Consider the following 25,381-nt stretch of genomic DNA (forward strand, 5'->3'; position numbering starts at 1 on the left):
AATTTTATTTGCAGGAAATTTTATCAATTTATTAATATTAAAATTAATATGTATCTGTGACATACATATATTTTTCTCATTAACAATCTTGAACTACTTCTTGACACCTTTATACAAATTTAAATGTAAATTATTTATGCCTCCCTATTTCTATCTTGTCATTTCCTCATGACTGAAAACACACAATTATCCACCTGAATACTTACTATAACTAGAAATCGACCAATAATAGCTATTTTCAATACAAGTGAGCAAAGTAGTGCATTTAATCACGAGTACGGAAGTTGGGCGTCTGAGCCGAAGGCGAGGATCCCAACCGTACAAGTGATTAAATGCACGTTTGCTCATGCCTATTGAATCAGCAGAATTTTTTTTGTCACTTTTTGAATTTTGAGTTAATCGCAGTGAGTGTTTTTAAATCATTGCTTTCACCTGCTGCCTACCCCTTATTATGCCGCAAATCAAAATGACAAAAACATGACAAGAGTAAAAGATGTTAAAATAAGTCAAAAATAAGACAAGCTTTAGTTATTAATATTCAGAAAGTACATATTTTAAAAACAGATTAAAAAAACTCTCACTACAACATATTTGGCGCCTTCTATCGACAAACCCGCAAAACATTACACTTTGCTCACTAGTGAGAAAATATTTTTTCCTCACTAGGGATTCAATTGGCATCTTTGCTCACTATTTTCAGTGAGAAAAAACTAAATTGTTGTTTCAAATCTCATTTTACCAACACGCTTTATTCTTTGATAAAATAAAGTGAATATCAATTTAATAAAATTATGCATCACTTTTTACCATATTTTTAAATACCTAAAATTTTTTATCTACGATCGTGCAGTATATCGAATTTATTCCACTAATTTCAGACAGGTAATGACTGACTTTACCGCGTTTAAAAATGTTTTATCGCAGGCGCGTGCGATAAAGTATATAATGGAAAAAATTAATAGCTATTTATGTAACCAGTTGGTAAATGCCTTATTTTACGTAACAAGTAGGATGTTTACGGAAGACGAGTTCCCGCAAAATCGCACATGTAACACAAGATGCCATTTCCTAACGTGTTTCATACAAAAAATTTCTAATTTTGACAAAAAACTTTCTACAACAATAACGATTGACAATACGTGCAAATGATTTTAAAAACACTCAGCCCCTATTTCTACTTTGACCTGGAATTAAATTTTTGTTCAAATAAAAATAGCGTCGATTTTAAAACATTCTGTAGATAAAATTTTATATGCAACGCGTGCGATACTACATTATTATCGCACTTATGTGATTATACTCCGCCTACGACCTCATTATGTAAATTTTATATGTAGGTATGTGATAATAATGAATGTCTATATGACACGTGTTGCATAAATACGTATTAATGAATTCGTTGCTTGTCATTATAGACCCATTTTGCTGTTTACAACTATTGCATTTTTTAATTGCGTTTCACAAAAAAATTGAATAAAAAGCGATAAGAAAAAAGTGCATGCTAAAATGATACCTAACAAAATGAAAAAGGAAAAATAGGGAACACGAAGACAATTCGAAAAAATTCGTTTTGTCTTTTTAATTTTTATGAAAAGATTTTGGGACAAAATCGATTAAAAATAAAATGGTTGGGCTCCAGAAAATTTTAACAACTACAAATGCAGTGTTATGATTTCAGGATGTGATTTAGAATAGAACTGGTTTGCCAAATTCAAAATACGATGAATCATTTTATTTACAAGGAAATTCTTCCGAGTGATTTAGTACCATAGCTCGGTAAAGTAACGCCTCTTTTGCGTCAATTTCACCAACATAATGAACCACAACATTTACCTGAATTTGTGGAAAATTGGTTCAGAGAAAAACCAATAGCTACTCTGTGTTGGCCTTCAGAGTCACCTGACCTAAGGCTGGTAAAAAAACATTGGAATGATTTAATTAACAAAGAGAATTACAGTAATTTTGATTTGGTGCAGTGAAAAATACTGAGAAAACCATTAACAAACTTTAAACTAAAAGGTTATGAGTCTCAATATTAAATTGTTAGGTTATGTTTGAAAAGAATATCTTCTTTGATCTTGTTACTTCATTTTTGTCTGCTTCGGTTCTTGAAGTCAGTTCCTTAGTTTAATGATTTGAGAAAAACTACTTCACCCACGCCGTGAACCTGTTTCTCCTTGTACACATTATACAGGGTGTCTCAAAATTCGCGAATTCCGAATTCAGAGCGTTGTAGGGTATCACTTCAGTAGTCCAAATATGAAAATATAAAAAAATCGGTACTCCCCCCACAAAGATACATTGGTCTGAAGGTGCACTGCGTTTTCTTCAAAAACAAAAAAAAATTAAAGTGCTTATATCTTTTCTTCAGGAAGAGAGAATTTTTTTTCTAAGTATTTACGAGCTCCACTGGGTCCTTCCTTACCACGCTCTGAATTCGGAATTCGCCAATTTTGAAACACCCTGTATGCATAATGTCTATGAAGATCTTACCAGAATCTTTAGAAATAGATAGATAAAAGAATTGGGTAATAAAATATTGTTAAGAAAAAAGTGAAACCCTTGACGAGCTAACTGTACTACAACTTTTCGAAGAAGGTCATCGCTACGAAGACCCTTTGCACCCAAATGCCCCCTCGTCGTCCTTAGCAGCCCCAGCTGGCGTCGAAAGAGAAATGCGCACGGTTTCCTTTTCTAGGGTGAATCGCCCAATCTTCAGGTATTTAAGATTTCCAAGCAGCATGCCCTCGTTTCCCACGGTCGGAGAACGCGTTGGCCATATGTCGTTCGTATGCCGCACATAATAGGGGCGAACTGCGCACACAAGTTGGGGTAAGAAGTGATAATTGAAGAAAGGTGTTCTTCGCAGCGTGGGAAACGACTAGACGAAATCGTATCCTCTTTAACATTCCGCAACAGTGCGTGCTGTTATCCCGAATCCGAGGGGAGATAAGGAAGGGTGAGTGGGGTCCGGTGATTTTGTATGTGCAGACGCACGTTGCATTGTTGCTTTTTATGGTCGTTCGCGAGCTGACTATCAAAGGACGTGTGGAAGGAGCGTGGACTGCACAAGCGACCCGACCCGGATCTGCTAACATCCGTCGAGTGACATTTGCGGATCCGGGTGCGACCCGGACTTGGGCCGGATCGCGGATTTCGATCCTAAAGAGATGGACACCACCCGTGGTGTAATGGCTTTTCAAACGTGTTGCTTGTAATATAATATACATATTTCAGTATTGAGTCAATTTATTTTTATAACTTAATCATAAAATTAAGTTAATTCTCAGAAAGATACGAGGCTTGGCAGGTCAAGGGGAGTACGTCTTATTTGAAGAATGTCTTCTTTTAGGAATTTTGCTTTTTTGCACCAGGACACATTGCAGATCTATTTTAATTAATTCTTTTCCGTTTCGTTAACAGCACACTAAGATTTCTTATCAAATCCTTGTCGGTTGCTATGGAAACAACAAAATAACAGAACCGTTTGAAATTATAATGACACTAGTGCTCTTATGAACAAGAAATACGTTCAATTTTTGAATTGATTGCCAAACCAGTTACATAACATTGAAAAACACAAAACCCTTTTTTATTGAATATTAAAAATCAAAAAGTCATAGCCAACTTGATGAACTTTTCATTTGAACATCCGTTATTTTAGTATTTTTAAAGGTCTTATAAAAAAAGGTCATCGATTTCGAAAATTGGAAAACTCGACTCTTCGGGTTTCATTTCTCTTCCTTTTTCTCAATATGTGATAAAAAAATACATTTGAAAATAGCTATAGCCACTGCAGAAATAAAAATTTCAAAATCTTTGAGTAACTTATGCAGTTATAATTTCTGAGTTGGTGAGTTTTCTTTCTGGAAAATAAAGATTTCAGTTCCTTTATTTTTTCAAAATAGAAAAATGAAAGTAATAAGCTACAGGGTGTCCCTAAAATGCGCGGCAAAATTTTAACCACGAGCTACTAGGCTTCATGTAGAACTCGGCAAAAATATTTAAAAAAATCTGTCAAAAAATAAAATGACATTTAATTTTTGAGCTACAATTTTTTTTAATTGCTTTTAGTCTTCTACGTTGTCCCACAACCTCGTAGGTAAAATTTCGGCACATTTTAAAAATACACCCTGTATATCATATTTTATAAAATGTACGCCAATGCGAAGTAACCTCTAGGAAATATGCTTTAAAACAAGGAAACCGCATTGGTGTACGTTTTATAAAATATGATAAACAAGAATACAATACCTGTATTTATTCACTTTTTAAAATTTCATTTTTCTTTTTTATCATTTGCATCACACTCAATTTTGGAAATTATTTTTCGGAATTAGAGAGGCGATTAAACAAGTTAACCATAGCAGTTTTTTTTTACTGTAAAACACGATTCACCCAATGATTAATTGGCAAATTGATTTCACGGTAGATTACAATAGTGCTAGTTGATTACTTTTACCTTCTCTCTAACCATTTTATTAATTTATTCTTGATGATTTATTGCTTTTTACTGATGTTACACTGCTAATCATTGCTTTGTTTGTTTTCTGATTCACTTATTAAAACAGAAAATTATCTGGAGAAAAAAAAGTTCCAATGTAATTCGACGAGATAATTTTGTGGTATTGAAAAAAATACAAAAAAGAAGGCACTGACAACAATGCCATATTCCATACCTGGTTATTAAGAAGAACAATTTATCAGTTAAAAAAATACAATAATCTTGAAAAACAAATTTTTGGCACTCGTTACCAATTCTTGTAAAATTTTTCTTGACCAATATTTCAAAATTTCGGAAACCCACCTGGTGCAAGATCCACGGGGTGTAATTCCTGTTTTAAAATTAATATACCTGACGCGTACACCACCGGATAACGTTTCAGTTTCAAGTTACACAAATCACGTTTGGTTATTGCAACGCCCCTTTCTATTAAGTAAACTTACATTAATTCATACGGAGGATTAAGTTTCTGATATCATAAGATTTCTGGTATGAAATTACATCCAAAGAGACAGATAAGTTACAACCCTCATTATTTTCTACTATTTCAAAGTGCTAACCATTATGTAGTTCTTAATCGCGGATAATAACGAAACAAGTTCTGTTATATTTCATTATTTTCTGAATCTGCAACTAAAAGAAAAATGCACATCTTCATTGTCTCGTTGCGGACATCTCCTTTTATGGATTATACAGGGTCTTGGAGTCTCTTTTGGTGTCGGCACACCTGTTTTCTATGGGGAGGTAGTTCTGGGACAGACTGTATAACATATGTTTAAATTTAAAAAATCTTGCAGAAAGAAGATAAGGCAAGTATACGTGGAAACATTATTTTTTAGGCACTCTTAATAAAAACGGTAATTTTATATACCTGTCAGGCGGACGAAAAGTAACTCTTTTTCGGACGCACTTTTTCCCGTTGGTCTCTTTAGTAAGTTAATTTAATGTGCACCTCTGTCAAAAAGTGTTTTTTGTTCTGGCCTGTTGTCAAGCCTCGGCTGCACCTCGGCCAGAAAATTCAGACTCTGACGAAAACGATTTATCAGATTAACAAGATATGGTAGTAATTTTTTGAACAAAATAAAACGTTACCACTTTATTAATTTCCTTACACCAGACGCATTTTATTACTGACCGCAACAGTTTTTGTGTTGTCGCTCTGATGACGACAGCGTTTCCGTCGAAACTTTCATTTCAATATCAAACACATTCAATATCGAAATGAAAACAATAAAAAAAAATGAATTAGAAAAAAATGGGGTCAGAGTTCATCGTTTACGGTCGATTGTTTGTTCGTGTGAAGCGCGAGTGTAATAGTCAGTTCCTGCAAGATTTCTCTGCAAAGTGTCGTTTTTGCCGACGAATCAGCATCAGGATAAGGACTGTTATCTACCGGTCGGTCCTCGAAGCTCTTGAACCGCAGACGGAAGCAATAAGAACGATCGTTTGATCCGTGAGAACCTCGTGACCACAACGTCACCGGAAGCCCGTAATAGATATAATAACAGTGAAAGTCAAGTAATTCGTGTAATTATATATACAAGGATGACCCGTGATCTTTCCATCAGCGCCCGTTCCTCTGAATAGCCGTGATTGAACCAGAGCCAATGATGGTCGATTCTGAAAGTCCATTCTTTATAATTATTTAATTGGTTCGTGCCTTGAAGCCAAGGAAGTTTACTACTTTTTATCGGATTTTTAACAGGTTTGCGTTGGGAATTATTTATTGCACGGACGGTTCGATCTCTTCCTGTTGTAGCTTCAAAGAACACACTTAGCCGCCAATAGTACCAACACAAAAGGCACCGAACACACCAGACGACTAGTTCCAGTAAATTAATTACCTGGCCGACGGCTTTCACACGGTGTCCGGCCAAATAATTAATTAACAGTGATTGGATTTTACAATTTACAAGTCGCGGAGGCAACCCTGAGCGTGCCTCTAAATCACCACAAAGTGCACTTTAATATTCTCTATCGATAACGTAAACGAGTGGCATTTAATAATGCATTTGATAAAACCACTAATTGCTTCCAGACCCAAATGTAGATGCAACCTCGGTCAGTTGTCAAAATTCAAAAAATGCACTTCATAATATCGATTACGTGTCAATTAAATTAATTTAACAAATGTTCAAGGTTTGTTATTCGGATCCTGTAAGGTTTGCCGGTTGTAAAACTGCAATCCGTTTATTCCGTTTACATTTAAAACCTGTTTGTTTTTTATGAGGAAATTGGGTGGTTATTATTTATTTTTGCATCAATAGTTCAAGTTTCATTGACCCGGATGACAAGCCAACAGAATGCACATTTACATATGACTAGGTGGAATTTATGGTGACATAAAAAATCACCAAAAACTTATGCAAGTTATTTAAGGATTGCACACAAAAAAACGAGAAAGATTCTGGACCAAAACAGTAAATGCCATGCACCTATAACAACTTTTTGCATAGAAAATGATTGAGAAATCGAGTGGATCTGTTTTGCACGGTTTTTGTTCGGATGTGGAAAAGTTTAAGAAATAAATAAGCATCCTTGACAACTTAATTGAAATTGATGCTAAAAGTGAAAAATGCTATTCTGGACTATTTTTAGTTTTGTTTGTTGATTTCTTGACCTGGACATTGAATAAATGGTATAATGTGGACAACAAATGACTCACTTTAAGTGTTTTTGTTTTTTGCTTATTTTTTCGTTTCACTTTTACTCATCTCTCATCTCTTCACATTTACTCAGATCTTGTTTCATTCCTTTTTCCAATCCTTTTGTTCGATACCTTCCTAGAAAGTGAGTCTGTATCCATAGTCATATACCAGTTTCTCTTTCGTTAACTTCACTTTCGCTCACTCTCTTTCACTCACTCGTATTTTTTTTTTCAATTCTTTTTGACAACGTACCTCTCTTCTTCCTCCCGTCATTGTTTTGGTGTTTGAGAAGTTATTCCAAATTGAATCTCATTTTCCTTTTATCGTACACATTTTTTGCTCGTTATTATCTAACAACAAACCAATAAACGTCGGTATTACATGTGCAAATTTGGTTTTATAGATCTTCGCCTATCGAAAACTCATATTCTAACACCTGTCGCCCAACTAGTTTGGCTTTCTGTCGGGTTCAATATGTTTTTCCAGTTTTCTACTTTTTGCAGAAACATCTCGATTAGATAACAGATTGTTAAATTTAATTGGGATCTTTGTTAAAAAGACCACACCTTTGCTATTGTCGTCAGTTTGCCTTGAACTCCCCTGGCCAATATTTTATTCGCAATTTTCGTTCTATTAGCATAAAACATATTTAAACAAAATCATGTTACAACTCGTCTAAGGTAATTATAATTAATCTAGAAGCACCAGACAAAAGCGGAGAGGTTAATTAACTCCAGTTGTTGTTCTCTCTATTCGAGAAATTAAAAACTGCAGTTGTCGTGTTGTGCTAACGGATTTTACTGGGATTTACATACAATGTGGATCAACATTTTGCCTCAAGGTACCAACAACAAGCGTAATATTTAAATTAATGCAAGTGCTTTATTTGCGACTGTTTCGGACGTTCCAACAAAATTTATGCAAAAACGTTGATGCACTTTAACAATTTCAATTACAAAACAGTAGGTAGTTATGAATTTTAATTGTTTTTTTAGGTTTCAACCCAAACACCACAGTAGTTTATTCCTTATTGTCCCTGGCAGAAACAAAAGACTATTAAAATATTAAAAGTGCGTCATTAAATAATTCAAATTAATTGTTGAATAATTTGACTCCTGCAGTACAGTAGAAACTCGATAATTCACGAATTATAGGAAATTCCAGGAAAAGTAACTAAAACACGTATTGAAGTAGAGGTATTGGATTTTCTCATGGGCTATGAGTCATATCAAGTAGGGGCTACAAACCGAGCGGAAAACATTGTCATTCGTTACGTTAGTTTCTCTCTCGTTTCAGTTTTCATTTCATTCCAAGGTCACAGCCCATGAGAGAATCCAACACCGCTACATATGTACTGTTTTTATCATTTTAACTGACGTAACTGCAGAACATGACTAATTAACAAGTGACGAATTATTGATTGCACTTTTACTTTCTACTTTAAATAGAAAATAGTTACTCATCTGACCATGTAGTAATATCTCAGTTATAATATAAATATTTGTAATTACTGTAACGACGACGCCAAATTGCACTCATTAGCATTCATTTATAAAAAGCCAACGACAAATATCTATAATAAAATAGCAAAGGAAATAAATAATGGCTTCCTGCGGAGCGATTTGATTGGTTTCTGATAAAGGATGCTACAACTACTCTACAAAAGCCATAATTGTAAAATTACGCAAATTACATCGCATTTTTAAGCGAGCAGGTTGCCTACTTTTTGTCGTCGGAAATTATCGTAAATTGTGTCTATGTGCTAGAAATTTTATTAAGAATTGCAAAATTGCACATAATGATACGCTATTAAAAAGACTAGCATATTAATTCACCACAAAATTGTTTTTATAGCTGCTGGTTAACTAAATTTATGAATTGCAAGAGATATAAATGCAATAGGGGCACTTATAAATAACAGCTTTAAGTTTCTATTAAAGATGTGCGAGATATTTTAAGTTTGTCTCTTTTTGCAACTGTGTGTATTTATGCTAATATTAAAATTGCTACTTTTTAGAAATTGTTGCTTCTAATTCTATTTTGCAAACTTTTATTATACAGGGTGTCTTAAAATTATCGTATTCCGAGTTCGGGGCTTAGTAGGGGACATCCTATTGACCAAGTAAAAATGGTTAAAAAAAATTGCTGTCACTGAAAAAATATCAAAGTTGCCAATATTTTTCAAAAGTACCTGATTAATATTCTTTTGAACAGAAATTGGAAAAATAAAACTTATTTTTTCGAGATAGGTAAACCTGTTTTTTCAAGAAATGTCTTTTCATTTATATTTTAAAATTTTACATATCATCCTCACCATATTTCAAAATGAATGTCAACCATTTATATTTTTTATTTGAAGAAAACACGATGAAAAGTTTGAACCTTCAGACCCATATATCTTTGTAAACACCCCCCCTATATTTTTTATTTTATTTTTTCGAGATTCCTGAGATTTTTCCCTTCAAGACCCCCGACTTGGAATACATTAATTTTGCGACACCCTGTAGGTTGTTTTCGCTTTTTAACCGAACTGTGAACAAGGTTGTTTTTTCAAATTCGTCATCGAAGAGTCAATTGTGAATGAACCACGACGCAAAAAGTGAGATTAGATTTAAACAACTGGTCAGAGTTGTAATTCGGTGGTGCGTTCACAATCGACTCTTCAAAATTTTTTTGAAGTTTTATTAATGACTCGTAATAATTTTCTGCTGCAAAAAATAATGTATGACAACTTGCGTATAAAGCACGTTTTCCCCGTGGAATTCCAACACCTGCTGCGTCCGTGCGTGTAAACTTCCAACTTAAAAAAAGTAGTGCGTCATACACACGCTGTACAAATAACTCCGTATTAAATATTGACAGCGAGATTTGGAATTTTTTCCCCGCGTCGATTCCTCGAAGGCACAACCCATTTGTCACACAGGTGCGGCCGCAGCAAGAAACGTGGCTAATTGATATAAGCGCGCCTCTCGGTGGCGCAATTAACTACGTTAGCGGCGTCTTCGTCGAAAGCGCCACATCGCCGTCGGAATTGATGCGAATTCCACCCTGTAAATCGTACAGCAAGTGGGATTAATCAGACGATCTGTATATCCCGTGCCCAGCACGCGTGTAACCGCTCACTGATTACGGCCAAACAGGCCGTGGCCGCATACCGGTCCTCTGAAGCGTGTCCAGCCGTTCGTTCTTTCCCACGGTTTGTTCCACGATCTCCCTCGACTCCTCGTTACCGTCGACCAGACAATCACACTTTGCTACTTATACGAGCTATTATTAAAAGGCGATAGGTAGTCAGCAGGCACGCGAAGGCTATAACGTCGCAAGAACAAAACCATCGATGCCGTGGCAATGGCGAAATAATCGACACAAATTGCTGCTAATTCTCGGAGATGGGCGGCTAATTATACTTTTACCTTTTTTCATTGGTGGCCTTGCACGAATTAGCAACGTAGAGGTTGGAGAGAAGAAAAGGGCAAGGTTTGAGGGATTTGCAGATACGATTGTGCATGTACAGGGTGTGGTGGAGGTCATACAATACTCGACATATAATTGAATCAAATTGAACAATTCCCAAAAGTAGGATTTCATTGGTGCTTCAGAAATATTCTGCTGTAGGAAAGTTCCCAGAAACCACTTTAAACTAGATGAAAAAAACATTATGTCTCCGCACCAGCATGACTAATTGATCCAACTTTGATTTTAATCTATCTAATAAAATATATCTGTAACTGTCTCGATTATAGTGCACAGATGCCTTACAGGAATTTTTTAAAAGCATTCTGTAAAATAAATCATACACTTTAATTAACTTGTAGTAAACTGTGGAGTTCCACAAAGATGAATCTTACGCCCACTGCTATTACGTTTATTAAGTACAATGCACCGGAGATTCTAAAGTTTTGCAATTTATAACGTGTTAACAGCTTTATCTATGCCCACGCGTTTTAGAGACTGTTTTGGCATAAGAAAAATTGAGTTTCCTTTAGAAACATTGTCTGTCTGAGATTAACATATTTTACTGATAGACCAAGAGACGGCACAGATGTAGGCAAAGAATTTACGCGATTGTTATGTTTCGTGGTGGAATAGAAAGAGAAAAGCAATTTAGAGATCTTGGATTTTCTCATGGGCTATGAGTCATATCTGCGCAAACGACGCATACCGGTCTCAAGTAGGCGCTACAAACCGACCGGAAAACATTCAAAGTAAAAAAAAAGTAAAGTAGTCGACGTTTTCAGTTTTCATTTACAGATTTTTCACTGGTTCGCTCCGTCTTCGCGCAGATATTTCCAAGGTCACAGCCCATGAGAGAATCCAACACTTCTACTAGAAATAAAATCATCTCATTCTGTTTCACTATTTTTGTGACTTCAGAACATGAAGCACACAGCGTGGTGCAAAGAAAAAAAGAATAAAAGAAATTCCTCTTCGTATTCTAACAATGAGATTTTTTATTGTACTATCTACAGGGTGTCTTAAAATTATCGTATTCCGAGTTCGGGGCTTAGTAGGGGACATCCTGTTGACCAAGTAAAAATGTAAAAAAAAAATTGCTGTCACTTTGAAAAAAATATCAAAGTTGCCAAGATTTGTTCAAAAGTACCTGATTAATATTCTAGCTATGTTGTATTTCCCTTTTGAACAAAAATTGGAAAAACTTTTATTTTTTCGAGATAAAGCTTTTTTTTCAAGAAATGTCTTTTCATTTATATTTTAATATTTTACATAATCATCCTCACCATATTTCAAAATGAATGTCAACCATTTATACAAAACATGATGAAAAGTTTGAACCTTCCGACCCATATATCTTTGTAAAGACCTCCCCTATATTTTTTATTTTATTTTTTCGAGATTCCTGAGATTTTTCCCTACAAGGCCCCCGACTTGGAATACGTTAATTTTGCGACACCCTGTATATAAAATTTTTGTGTTTTTTGAATTTTCACAATTTTTCTTTTTTTTATCTTTTCCCAGGAAATCAGCACAAACCCACAACGGGCGTGTGCTTGGTTTTATCTTTGCGGTCAATTAGAATGCTTTGTCGGTTGGAATAAATAGAACCGTGCCAGGCTTGCCAACATGCAGATACGTGTACACAATAGCAAAACATGACATAATAAACGCATTTACAAGTTAATGACACCAACTTTATGAGTCATAAATTAAAACCTTGCTTGAGCTTGCTCTTTGAAAAAAAACCCGACCGGAATCCTTTGGGGGAAAGTGAAAATCGCCGGTTTTTTCGTTTGTCGGAAGACGCCGCCGCCAGTGAATCACATTCTCTCGGAAGAATTATTGTTGTCGAGCCGTACGTTGTAAATGGTAGTTGTATTGCCTGGAGGCAGTAACAAGTGGCCCGACGCGCGTGACGACCTCTGACCCTTCGAGTTCCAGCCCCAGGCCGGCACGGGTCAAATCCCGACGGTGGGAATTGTTTACACTTTACAATTCCACTGGTGAATTGGCGATCCGGTCGGCCAAGCACTCTTTAATAAATTCTTTTGTCTGTATTCCGTTGTTATGGTTTTGCTTTTGTCCTTTTATTACTACACCCATTGTTCCCGGCACGGGCACATGCGATAGTGATGTTTTGGGTCCACGCAAAAAAAAAATCACTGAATATCTAATGATCTGGAGGTATTGCAAGTCATGACAAACACGAATAGGTCCTGGATTAATTCGTACTTGATTTAATTGTAAACTGTCAAAACGGAAGATCTGTTGTTTTTACATAAAGAATGAGTATTACGTCAGTCGAAATTGAAATTAAAACAAGAATAATAATCAATAAGTTTTCACGGAGCGCCGTGGGTGGATATCAAGCGCGTCCGGTTTAGATTCGGGAGGTCCGGGATTCAAATCCCTGCCCGGACTGTGGTTGTAAGAGGTTTTTTTTCAGAGGTTTTCCTCTCAGTCCTCTGGACTCATACACAAGAAAGCTGTTACCGTGACCACCGACACATCCTGAAAGCACTGGACTTTGACAGTGTCACACCCGCGGGAAGGGCAGACCGGGGCGTAATTAATGGTCTTAGATAAGTCAGTGCGAGTCAATCTAAGAACCGACTTTCGTTTGATCAATAATAAATAATCTTCCCAAACTAGATATTATTCTGATCCCATAAATTTTTAACTGACTATTCTATAAATTAAAATTCTTTGAATAAAATATTACAAATTCCAAACAAATAAGTAATTAATACATGTGGTTTTGATTTTCTAAAAACGGTGCAAACTTCAGTACTGGCAGATGTGTTCTTATTTTAATGAATTTATGATAATCAACTGAATGAACACGTTTATGGACTTATGTGACCTATTTCCTGGCCTAGCGATGACGCATGAGATTTTTGTTTTTATGACCAAGTGAAGCCCAAATTCATTTTTTATTATCCCATTTATCATAATAAAATTTTTATTACACCTATTGTGTGCGTATAAAGATTTTAAATATTTTTTCTGGTTGACACCTGCGAATTTTGTATTTAAAACTGTGGTAAACAGCGATGAAGCTTTTTGAGATTTTTAGCAAGTCAGTAAAAATGTTTCGTTCTGGCTAATTATGCATAGTTGAAAAAGATGAGGGTCCCATAAAAATGTTTTTAATTATTTTGGGTTATTTGTTAAATACACGTATTTTATGATAATTTATTCCAATTTTATGACGCTTCAATTAAAAATAGATAAAACTCTCTTTTATTAAGATTGGTTTTAATTAGACATTTTTACAATTCTAAAAATAAAACTGTCGCTATCAAGAACAAGTTAAAATAAATTCCTGTGTGTTAATCTGTAATAGCGCTTATCTTAGAACTAGTTATTTAAGATTTATGATGTTTTGCTGTCAAGGTGCGAACATAAGTAGATTTATTGTTTCGCTGTCATTAAACGTCTTCAAGATGCGCTATTTAATACGTTTTTTATCAGCGTCTGGATTTTAATTCGCAGACTATTTTGTGACATCACTGAAAACTCAAAAAGTAGATTATGAAAGTTTAAAAAAGCGTACGTTCATAGAAATCAAATAAAATGTAAAACAAAACTGTAAAAAAAGAAACATCTCATTGCATTTTAATTTTTAATGTATCAGTCAATATTAATTTTAATATTTATTTATTATTATTTTCCAACGTTCTTCTTCCTATTTAACATTTATCAGATAGAGTTGTTAATTATAAAAATCTGCCGGGCTCCGGGCGGACCGTGACCCGGTTCCGGGCCCCACTAAAGATTTTCCCCGGATCGGCATCCCTTCAGGTCGGCCAGGCTCTCCCTGACCCGGCATAAGGACAGGGTTAAAAGTTCACGACCGTGTGCGTAGGTCACATCCCGTCCGTGACCCAACCTGCACAAACTGGGGTGAAACGTACCGAATTTCAGGGGTTGCTCTGTGTCACGGACGCGTCCTTATATCCGGGCGCGTTCCAATTCGGTAACATTAGGGACAAGGTTGTTTCGCAAGGTCCTTTCCATTACACTCTGCCTGGCTGGGGTTAATCGCGTTCATCACGTGCTCCCCCTTTGACATTTCAATTGTGACGATTTAATGTGACGCGCTTCATTGTTGTCGTTAGGAGCAATTGTGCAATTTGGCTGGGAAGTGATTTTTATTTGCTGCGACATTCACCACTTTCACTACTCCGATTCCATTATCAAATCATCCAAAACAACAATCGGAAAAAATCCTCTCACCGAACGCTGCCGTTCTAATGGTTTGTTTCGGCGATTTTTGTTTGTTTGGAAGGATTTTTTGCGCACATGGCCGGAAAGAGTCGATTAGAGGATAAGTTTCGCCAATAATCTGTCAAGGCGGATTATCCTGTTTGTTTGGAGCTTTTCAAACACAAACTTTAGTTTCACAACCCACGCTGAAGTGTAATTAATTAATTAATTAAAAATTTAATCAACTTACGAATTTTAGAACTACTGTCTTTAACGTGCTTTTCTTGTACAAAATAAAGATGTGCAAGAGTAAAGACATTTTAAAAAGATGAGCTCAGATGCAAATAATTATGAGATTTCTAAGAAAAATAATTATTTACAAGTGGGAAGTTTACACGCACAAGCGCAGCTTCATATACATAATTGTTTGCAATGTAATTAAATTTGTTTTTTATTTTTTTCTACCTTGCTGAGGCTTTAAATTTTAATTAACGTGGTTTACTTAAGAGGATTAAACCGTAACTCGTTGAAGGCTAGCTATAATAACGATCTGGAAAAAAAATAGATTTACTTAACAAAAGTGCATTCCAGCTTAGCCACATTGACTTAATTATTAGTGTGTGGGCGTTTAATGAGACAAATGTAAGCTCCCTTAATCCTGAGAGGGAAAGGGAAGAGGCAAGGACGCGAGCCAATTTCTCCTCATAAAATCGGAGGACTTTCCGTGACAAAGCCAAAAAAACAGACAAAATAGCAGATGGTCCGCCCTTTTATGTAAATAAATATCTTCCGACCACATGTTCCGATTTCTCACACCATCCCGATGCCGGGAACGGTATTCCCTTTTAAAAATGTGTGCACGTAAACATGTGTCATATTGCATATAGTTGCCCCCTTCTGTTTAAAATTCCTGCGATGCAGCAGAAAGCGAGCTATCCCACGGTCCTAACCTTACTGAACCATTTCGGCGTAACACGTGGTAAGCGCGCAAACCATTTAACATAACCTCTTTTACGACACACGCTGCAACTTGTCGGTGGCAGAAGAGACCGGTTCCCGCCATAACGTGCACGCCATGCACGCTCGCCGGGACTATTGAAGTCGATTCGGGTAGAAAGTCAACCCGAGGGGGTGATTTCCGCAGCTGCCGATTTATTACACACGGGGTTTTTTGTGCTTTTTTGTGACATGTGCCCCATTTTTTTCCGTATTGATTTATGAATAATAGAGCTTATTAATTACAACTGGACAGAATACAGTTACAGATTTCCAATGAAATTAAATACAGTAAAATTTATTCTCAATTAAAATTAATTGCTGTTTAATTGAAATTTAATATCGCGCGTTCAAATGGAATCCAGGACTGAGTAGGCGTTGGAAAAATTAAACCGTTTAGAACAGTGTAAAGTTTGAATTTCCCGCCTTTTTTCAGGAATGATATTTGTTTAGGTTTTATTAATTTTATGATTACAATTAATTTTTATTTGTTATTAAAACGAACGTGTCATGTGGACACTTGGTTTTCAATTGTCTTTTTGAAAATTTGTCTCAGCATTTTACTTTACAAAAATCAAGAAAGTTATAACTTAGATGATAATAAGCGTTCACATCTGTAAAAACCATATTTCAAAATGAATGTCAACCATTTATATTTTTTATTTGAAGAAAACATGATGAAAACTTTGAACTTTCAGACCCATATATCTTTGCAAAGCCCTCCCCTATATTTTTTATTTTATTTTTTCGAGATTCCTGAGATTTTTTCCTTCAAGACCCCCAACTTGGAATACGTTAATTTTGCGACACCCTGTATAATTAATTACTTTTTTATGTACTTAGTTTTTGTAAAATTTACAAACGCAATGCATAATATCAAGTAAAAAAAGTAGAACACCGCCTAGTTAGTTTTTTAATCATCTTCTAAAAGTTTGGGACCCATGAAGGTAAATTAATGCAAATGACTTCACCTATTGTGGTGTAAGTTACAGTAAAGTTACGGTTCACGTTGCAGTAAATTTTTTTGCCCCCCTGCTCCACCTTTTCGTGGCATTTATGAATTGCAAATGGGCCAAGTAAACCCGTCCCAAAATTTAATTAATAATTACGATAATTTCCAATTAATATACTTTTAATAGAATTGACACAAGTTCATTATAATGCAAATGAAACCAGATTTTCATCACTCGATCACTATCTCTTATTAATAAGGAAAGAACGTCAATTTGCATAATCACGTTGCATATGGCAACAGGCCATCCAATACACCATAGTAAAAAATTAATTTACAAATTAATTCCCCGTAAGAGACGTTAAGAGCCTTATTGATCGCCTCCTGGTAGCTGAATAATGAAGACGGCTTTATTTCAATCGGCGCGCGTTCCATCTATAAATTCTGTAATTCTGTGGTGTTGTGGCACCGTCTGAAAGCCACGAGGATAGCTCGCTTCGGTCCTTGAATAAACACGTGTTCTCAAATCGTGGGAATAAAGGCAGATGTGCGTATCGAGTCGCCTGTGTGAATCACGCATGCATTCTTCAACTTGATATCTCCTGCCATCTTCTTCCCCTTTCCATTCTCATTAAATACCATACTGATTTTCAGCTGGCCGGCTTTTCCGAGGCCACACGCTTTTCCTCAACCTAATCGCGACGCCCGATGATGCCCAACCTTGATGACGAAACGTGTCAACGCTCGCGAGCGCAAAAAACTTTGAGCTATTACAAATACTATTTATAATTACGTCGTAACGTAACGTAACGTAACTTAAACTTGTGGTTTCAACTTAAATCAATTGTTTCATTCTTTGGTCTACTATTTTTATTACATATTTATTTTTTTATAACGAAAACACTGACCTAGAACCTAGGGGTTATTTGTAAAAAATATTTACATCTCTATCGGAGCTTGTCAAGGTCACTTGGGGTGATTTTTTACCATTTTATACCCACTTTTTTGTTAGCCACAAAAACAACTGAATGGTTGTGAAGCCACAAAGTTTTTAAGTTGTTTCACAGTTATTGACAGTTGAATTTTTGACAGCTCCAAATATTTTGACAGAAACAATTTCTACGTTCACCACAGAATAATTAGATAATTTTTAATTTTACTAAACAAAAAGCACCGAAAATTCTTGGGTGTGAACATTTTGAAAATATTTTTATTTAAATAATTACTGCAAAATTAATTTTTTCCATAGAAAACCTTGTGACTCAGAGCCTGGCATTAAATGGTAAATTAAAATAAAAAACTTACTACTAATTTATCAAACAAGAAAAAATCGTAGGTGTGACTAAAACAAAGCAATATTATTTCTCGCAGCTGTCATACACTAGAAATAAATTTTAAAATATCCAAAAAAATATTTTTAGTCTGTTAAATACCTAAAAATAAAGTTTTATAAATAATGTATGTTTTAATATTGTAAATTACAAGATAAAATGTAATTTATTGGATGTAATGTTATACCACTATAATTATCTTTATGAATACCTGCGTTAATAAAATACCACTTCCATCCTCCAGTTCCTCCCGGTTGATAATTGTTAAGACATTTTTATCATTGTTTTTGCACTGCATGATTTATCGCAGCTTTCCAACATTATTCCTGACTTTTTCTGTGGCGCCACTTCTTCCTCATTTCCCTCTTCATCGCTCGCGTGTTCTACCCGAGGGGACCACTCCGCCGACGACAATAGGACCTGTCCCGCCGCCTTAATAGCCCCCATAAATAATGAACCCTAGGTGGGCCGAAATTCATAAAATCCGAAATATTAAACCGTACAGGTGTCGCTGTCGAGGGCCGTTTTTCGTCCCGTCATTAAAATCACCAATCTGGTAAAGTTCCCAGTCATTGTTTAAGAAGAGCGGTCATCATTATTCACGCGTCGTCCCTTGCCAGCCCTTCCCAGGTCAATTTCGTGTCGCCCAAGGCGAATCACGTGCACGGGCTTGGGGTGTAAAAAAGGCAACGGAGGTGGGCGGCGAAATGGACCCGCTGGACTATACAGGATGTGGATGATTAGACACGGTCAGGACCAGGTATGCACGAATTCCGGACCAGAGGCTTTTGAAATATTCATTAGCAATTTTTACTAGGCGAGGATTCAAATTTTATCTGGGTAAAGGGTACCACATAATGTGGAAATTAATTAAAATTCCTCCAGGGTTTTTTTGGGCCTCAATCTAGGTAATGATAATTGTACCTAATTAAATTAACGTAAGACTCTCAAACTGTATATTTTTTGGTCCAAATTTGTTAAATAATAAAATGATCCAGAGGTAATAAAATCGAAGTGAAGTGAAGTTCTGAGATTGGTGCCGGCCAGGGGTACTTTTATTGCGGTACCTTGTGCAGTACCATAAAGAAATAGTAATCCAGTAATAATAATAAAGTGGAGAGGTCCTCTTGCAGGTCGTATATTAGTAGTTTATTCGTTATTTTGACAGGTCGTTACCACCTCAGTGCAATTTTAATTACGAGCGATGTGAAATGGCGTTGTGTAAAATTTTGAGCACCGCTGGAGCTTGTCCGCAGGCATTGGCACGAGACAAAACAATCTCGATCCCTTTCAAACAGGTAGGTAATAAAAGAGCCCAGTCCATTTGTCAGGTGTTTGTGAAAGACAACCTGTTGTCGAGCATGTTTCGACTGGTTTGGCCAACTGGACAGATACCTGACCAGATTTGAAGAAATTCGAAACTCGTGGAGTGTGTTTATGAATTTTTTACCTGAAAGAAAATGAAACGAGAGAGATGTGAAAAATATGAATTTATTAAAAATAACTTAAAAACTAAGTGGAAGACGTAACATATAAAATATTTAAAGCTGCCATCACAATGTCAGATTGCAGGAGGTACAGTAATAAAATCTATACATATCACAATGACGTCAGTCATAAATTGAGCATTATTGAGGATCACAGGCCACTGGAAAATCACTGGGTTCTTCTAGGCTTGGGCCCATCTGCACGCAGGAACTTGCAGTTCTGGTCTCTGGTAGTAAGTGATGGCGTTGTTGTCACCTTGGCTGTTGATGTCGCAGTCGGGCCCCACCATCGAGGTCCAGAAGAACGTGCCGGCTTCCGTGCGGGCAAAGTGCACCGGGATGTAGCGCTGTCCCCGGAAAACCGGCACGATGTCCATGTGGCCGTTGCTGTAGACGGAGACCGCCGAGGTCTCTTCGCAGCAGTCGATTTCTTCGAAGATCTCGTTCTCGAGGAGCTCGTTGGCGATGTTGTCGTCGATCTCGCTCTCGTACTCCGGCTGCGGCGACTTCTTGTACGTGTTGCTGGGGCTCTTCTTCAGCAGGGCGAAGATCGGCCTGATGATGCGCTTGATTTGGTGCATGGGCGAGCGCGCCTTCTTCGCGTTGAGGCGGTTGTCGTTGGTGGTGTTGTCGTTGTTGAAGTTCATGTTGTCACGGTTAAGACACGATGTGAATGCGGATACGGCGAGGGTACGGCGTTATATACGGTGGTTGTGACGTCAGCGAACCCTTAAGGCTAAGTGGGGCATGAACCCCATGGACCTATGAGAGCGGAGAATAGGGACAGGTGTGCGTATTTCGGCCAAGCGAGACGGACCATGCCGCGGGATGGGCACCAGAGCGAGATGGGAGACATGTGTGTGGGGTGTGGAATCGTGAGAATCGCAACTTCGACTAGGTTCCCACACATCGAAAGGCAGATGGTGAACGTGCAGGGGTGTTTTTCCAAAGATTTGCTCGCCACCTTTATCCGACCTACACCCTCGTATCCTTTTACTTTTATGCAGTTTGACCCTTTTATCCACCCCGTCTTCGAGCAATGAATACTACAAAGCCCACGCAGGTTGGCCATGGTCAGTTACATTGAATCATTCCTCGGGGGTTGTTTTCAACCCCATCGGAATTCTACCTGAGCCGTACAAACATGTTTGTACCATTTCCTCGTGTTAATTAAAAACCGTAGACCGATAAAACCCACATGAACCGTAAAAATAACCTAAGTAGTTTCCAGGCTGTAAAGTAGAAGAATTTATTCGAAGCGGTCTCCGAAAAAACCAAAATAGATAACCTGTCAGCCTTTTACGTTGGTAACAATAAGATTTAATGTACTCTTTCTTATGGGAGTCTAATAAGAATGAGCGGTGATTACGAGTGCTCCTCCAATAAAAATAAAAGACAAGCCTTATATGGCCGACATTTTTAAATAACTTGCACCTGCTGCTGTTGAGATTTTACTTGGCTCGAGGCTGTGTCCAGCACAACCTTCACTTATCCGTTTTTGTTCCAACAGAAATGACAAGACTTTTCCGTCCCTAACGGTTTTTCCGCTCGAGGGTTGGCAGCAAGTGCCACTTAACCAATAACGGGTCGCCAAAGAAAGAGCTTAAAATTGGCTCCACTTGCTGCGCCGCATAAAGGGGTAAAGAATTCGCCCTTTCGACAATAAAAGGGGTGAACTGAATGCGGACAAAGGGTTGTGTGTGCTAATATGCCGTTCGAGTGGCACAACAGTGAAATTTGAGATTGTTCACAGTTTTTTCATGCGGGATTTGTTTTTTAAAAAAGCTTGAAACTCAAGATTGCGGTGTGGTGGAGCTTTGTGCTTCTGGGGGATTAGAGTGGTCTAGGTTTTTTACGTGATAAAAAAGTGCAAATCTTTGATGGGCCATAGCTCCGACATAAATCTCTTGGAATTAGTAATTTTACGCTGCTGGATGCTGAGTTGACGGTGATCTGACGGGTTTTTGCTTCTTAGTTGACACAACGTTTTACTAGGTTTTTTGCAGGAAATTTAATATTTGTGCTGTTGGCAATTATTCACACGTGTCACGCGGGTATTACAGACAGATTAATTATACTAATTAAAATCTTGGACGTATCGACAACGCGTCAATGTTTCTGCCTGGAAAAAAAAGGAAAGGATACATCTTTCATTCCCCTGAGACTTTCCAGAGCCTTTTCGGTCACACTGACGGGAAGATTCGGGATGGGTACGGTGAGGATACTGACCCAGCATTCGCCTTATCTGTGATATGAGACATACCACGATGTAATGGTGTGGGGAAACCTCTGAAAAAAACCCATATCTGGTCAGGCGGCACCGGAGTTAGAACCCGGGACCTCCTGAATGTAAAGTGGCGCGCTAGGCGCTTGGCCACAGTACTCTGCTTTTACACATTATTTTTTGCATTATAAATTTGTAACAAAGAGATTGAAAGTGAAGTAGATCTGCATAGTAAATGTTGTTGCTAGCACATCTGCAGTTACACAACTGTTGAGCCTTTTTCGATAATGGGAATAAGAAGGTTCTTTATTTTGATGTGTACACATACTCTGGTTACTTTCCCCTCGCTAAAGCCATAACGTTCTATTTAATTGATGCAAAATTATTATGTAAGCAAATAATTGAGTGATCGATTCAGATCAGAGCAATTATATCGTAATCACTTCAGCTCGGAAATTTTTCATCTTTTGTAAAATTAATATCTTTTGCTTACATTTTGGAGAAAGTAATTTTGTAACATCTTTAACGTAATCTAGTAACAGAGATTACAACAGGAACGCCTTGGTTAATGTTTGCTTCGAGACACAATTTTTTTTGCCACACCCAGTCAGAAACTTTTGTTGGTAATTTTTACAGATTTTTATCGTAACAGTAAAAATTAAAATATTTATAAAACAAAATGTCCATGCACAGGTTCATAGCTATCTGTTTCTTCTTTTGCAAAAACATTTCTAAATTTTTTTTTAACCAATACTAAAAATTTTAATTATAGGAAACAAAAAGCTCTGACCTACTTTTTAATTTTTTTAAACTTAAATAGCGCAAAGTTCATTTAATAGTTATAGGTATATCAAGGCCGCGAAATCGTTTTTTAACGTACCGAGAGACAAATCGTCTCGGAGGCCGCTTGCGGCCGAGGCAGCACAATCTCGAGGATGTTAAAGAAATAAAAATGAATAAGTAAAATTGGTTAATAAATACAAACAGGAAATGTATTTTTGTAACATCCAAAAAGTACATTTTTACAGTATCTTTGAAAATCCAGAATTAACTGTTTTCGCCACAAATTAAAAAACCAGCGTTTACCAACAAATAAATTTCTGCACCTGCTGATTTCGTGCCGCAGATTACAATGCAATTATCATAATTCAGCATTTATCAATTTATAAATTCCTTGAACAGTTACGCTCCTTCCTTTTGTTTTATGACGACCCACAATCAAGATAGTGTCCTTTAAATTGTTGCATCCCGATGCGGGTATAATTCCTGGGACAGACAATTAAATAAATAATTTCTCTTTTACGCCAGAAACGCCAAGAATCCATTTGCGCGCGCTAACAATGAGCCAGATTTCTTCAATTTACACAAGCCAAACAAAAAGGGCTGCGCTGCGATTCTTTGGCATTATATGCGGGTGCTTTGCTTTTTATCCCCGTTTGAAAGCTCGACCTTTGTCAGGGAAGATTTGTATGGGAGAAGTGTTTTGCACAATCTTGCAAGTCTCGACATGTCGGGAGAATGTAAATACGACATGATGCCTGGCAGGTTATGCATATCTTGATTGATATGCACATAAATAAACATAATATGCTGTAATAGGGCGTCATGGACAAAAAGGGTTGAGGTTTTTTAGGTGGACTTGTTTATTTCTTGAGTAACGAACTGGTCCGAAAGATTCAATCATTCGTAATTACGGTCAGTGATTATTTGAAATCATTTAGAGGTTAGTTTGAATAAAGTGAAATATGGAGTGTCATTTTAAATACTAGATTTGGCCATAACTATGTTCATCAGATGTTAATTTGATGTTTGTTAATGCACATTTTATGTAAATTTATAGCCTCAAAATTATTTTGTAATTTACTTCAATTCTGATACTTGATTTATGATATTACTCCTAATTTTCCAGAGTTTATGATAAATGCAAGTATTATAATGTGTCTTGATGAATTAAAATGTAAAAATATCATTCAATGTGTAAATTCGAAAATACGGAATACATAATTTACATTAAAATAAATGAGAAAAAAGTATAATATGATAATAATTATATTCACAGTAAGAATTCGATTTTGTGATTTTTGTTAGTTCTAAGGTGTCAGTTGTGGAGAAAATTTCGAATTCAATAACTAGAAACCTGTTCTCATTTTAATTTTTTTATTTGAATTAGCAAAAGTTATTAACTAACAAGTGGGCTTAAATTAATGAAAGTTATTTAGTTGTTAATTAGAAAAATTCAATAAATGGTGCAGAGGCAGTTATTGTACCATAAATATTATTTCAGCACAAGAAAAAAAGCAAACTCAGTCGATAAAATGTGGGTATTTAAATAAAAATCTAATCAAGAGTGTTTTGAAAAAAATGAAAAACACTTCATCACAATTTGGAGGTTAAATTTGTCAACAGTGACAGACAGATTTCATATGCCATAATATTATGGAAATAAACAAAATCTGTAATCCGTGATGCGTTCACAATCGACTCTCAATGCCAACTTTGAAGGGAAATTTAAATGAACACCCGATATAACGTGTCTAAAAGAACGTGTATCAAGAGTCTTGTGGAATTGTGAGGCTCTATAATTTTATTGTGTCGAACTATGTCGAACCGCTGAAGCTGTCAAATCAAACGTCAACAGTCAAAAGTCAAATTTTTAAATCTTTGCGTCAGTTGTTGAGTTCAATTGTTTTGTTTGTGATTTTCTTCAGTTTTTACAACAGTCTTTATTAAAAACCTGTCATTAATGGACTGACGTAACCTATGTTTTCTATTTGGTGCCACAATATGCTACAGAGCGGCAAAAATCAAATATATTGGAATTCCACAAAACTCTTGATACCTACGTTCTTTTATAGACATTTTGTATATTCAATAAATAATAAATACCATAGATAACTAAGTATGTAGGTATTTACAGTAATTTTCTTAGTAGTAGTAATTTCGTATAAATTTAACATTAAGTATTTTTTTAACTTCATTTGCGCTATTAGTGCATTAATGTTGATGAGTATGTGGGCTTTCATTCCCTTAGGATAGACTGCAATTAATAAACTTCAATATTTTTTTTAACATGCAGCAGGTGACAAAACAAACATGGTTTGTCCTTTCTTAATTACCCTAATTAAATACGAAAAATAGAACAATAAACTACAAAAAATATTTTTTCCATGATCATTGAATATCAGTAGTCATCACTGAAAATAGTGAGCAAAGATGGCAATTGAATCACTAGTGAGGGAAAAATATTTTCTCACTAGTGAGTAAAATGCAATGTTTTGCGTGTTTGTCGATAGAGAGCACCAAATATGTACTGAAAGTTTTTTTAAAGTCTTTAAAATACTTTCTGAATGTAAATAACTAAAGCTTGTCTCATTTTTGATTTATTTAAATGTTTAACCTGTTGTTTATATTTCAATTGACGAAAAAACGTGAAATTGCTCAGGGTAAACTTCCCAATTTATCCTAAATGCATTACTTAGTGTTGGTATCACTAATTAAAACCAGACAAAACAATCACAAACACGCAACGCCTAACAACATAACCTCTTTTGTTTGGAATTTTGTTATGTTGTCG

General features: G+C 36.2%; 1 protein-coding gene across 1 annotated transcript; it reads right to left on the reverse strand.

The window, feature by feature from the left end:
- Positions 1 to 19,571: 19,571 nt before the first annotated feature.
- Positions 19,572 to 20,282, reverse strand: LOC138138350 (enhancer of split malpha protein-like). Its single transcript, XM_069058245.1, has one exon. The coding sequence runs from the start codon at positions 20,228 to 20,230 to the stop codon at positions 19,766 to 19,768; it is 465 nt and encodes a 154-aa protein (XP_068914346.1). The 5' UTR covers positions 20,231 to 20,282; the 3' UTR covers positions 19,572 to 19,765.
- Between the last annotated feature and the right edge of the window lie 5,099 nt (positions 20,283 to 25,381).

Source organism: Tenebrio molitor, chromosome 9 (genome assembly GCF_963966145.1).
Source record: "Tenebrio molitor chromosome 9, icTenMoli1.1, whole genome shotgun sequence".
In the NCBI taxonomy this organism is placed as follows: domain Eukaryota; kingdom Metazoa; phylum Arthropoda; class Insecta; order Coleoptera; family Tenebrionidae; genus Tenebrio; species Tenebrio molitor.

What these genes read in the sequence shown, in the direction of transcription:
- LOC138138350 (XM_069058245.1), bottom strand. Translation starts at nt 20,230, where the DNA reads ATGAACTTCAACAACGACAACACCACCAACGACAACCGCCTCAACGCG.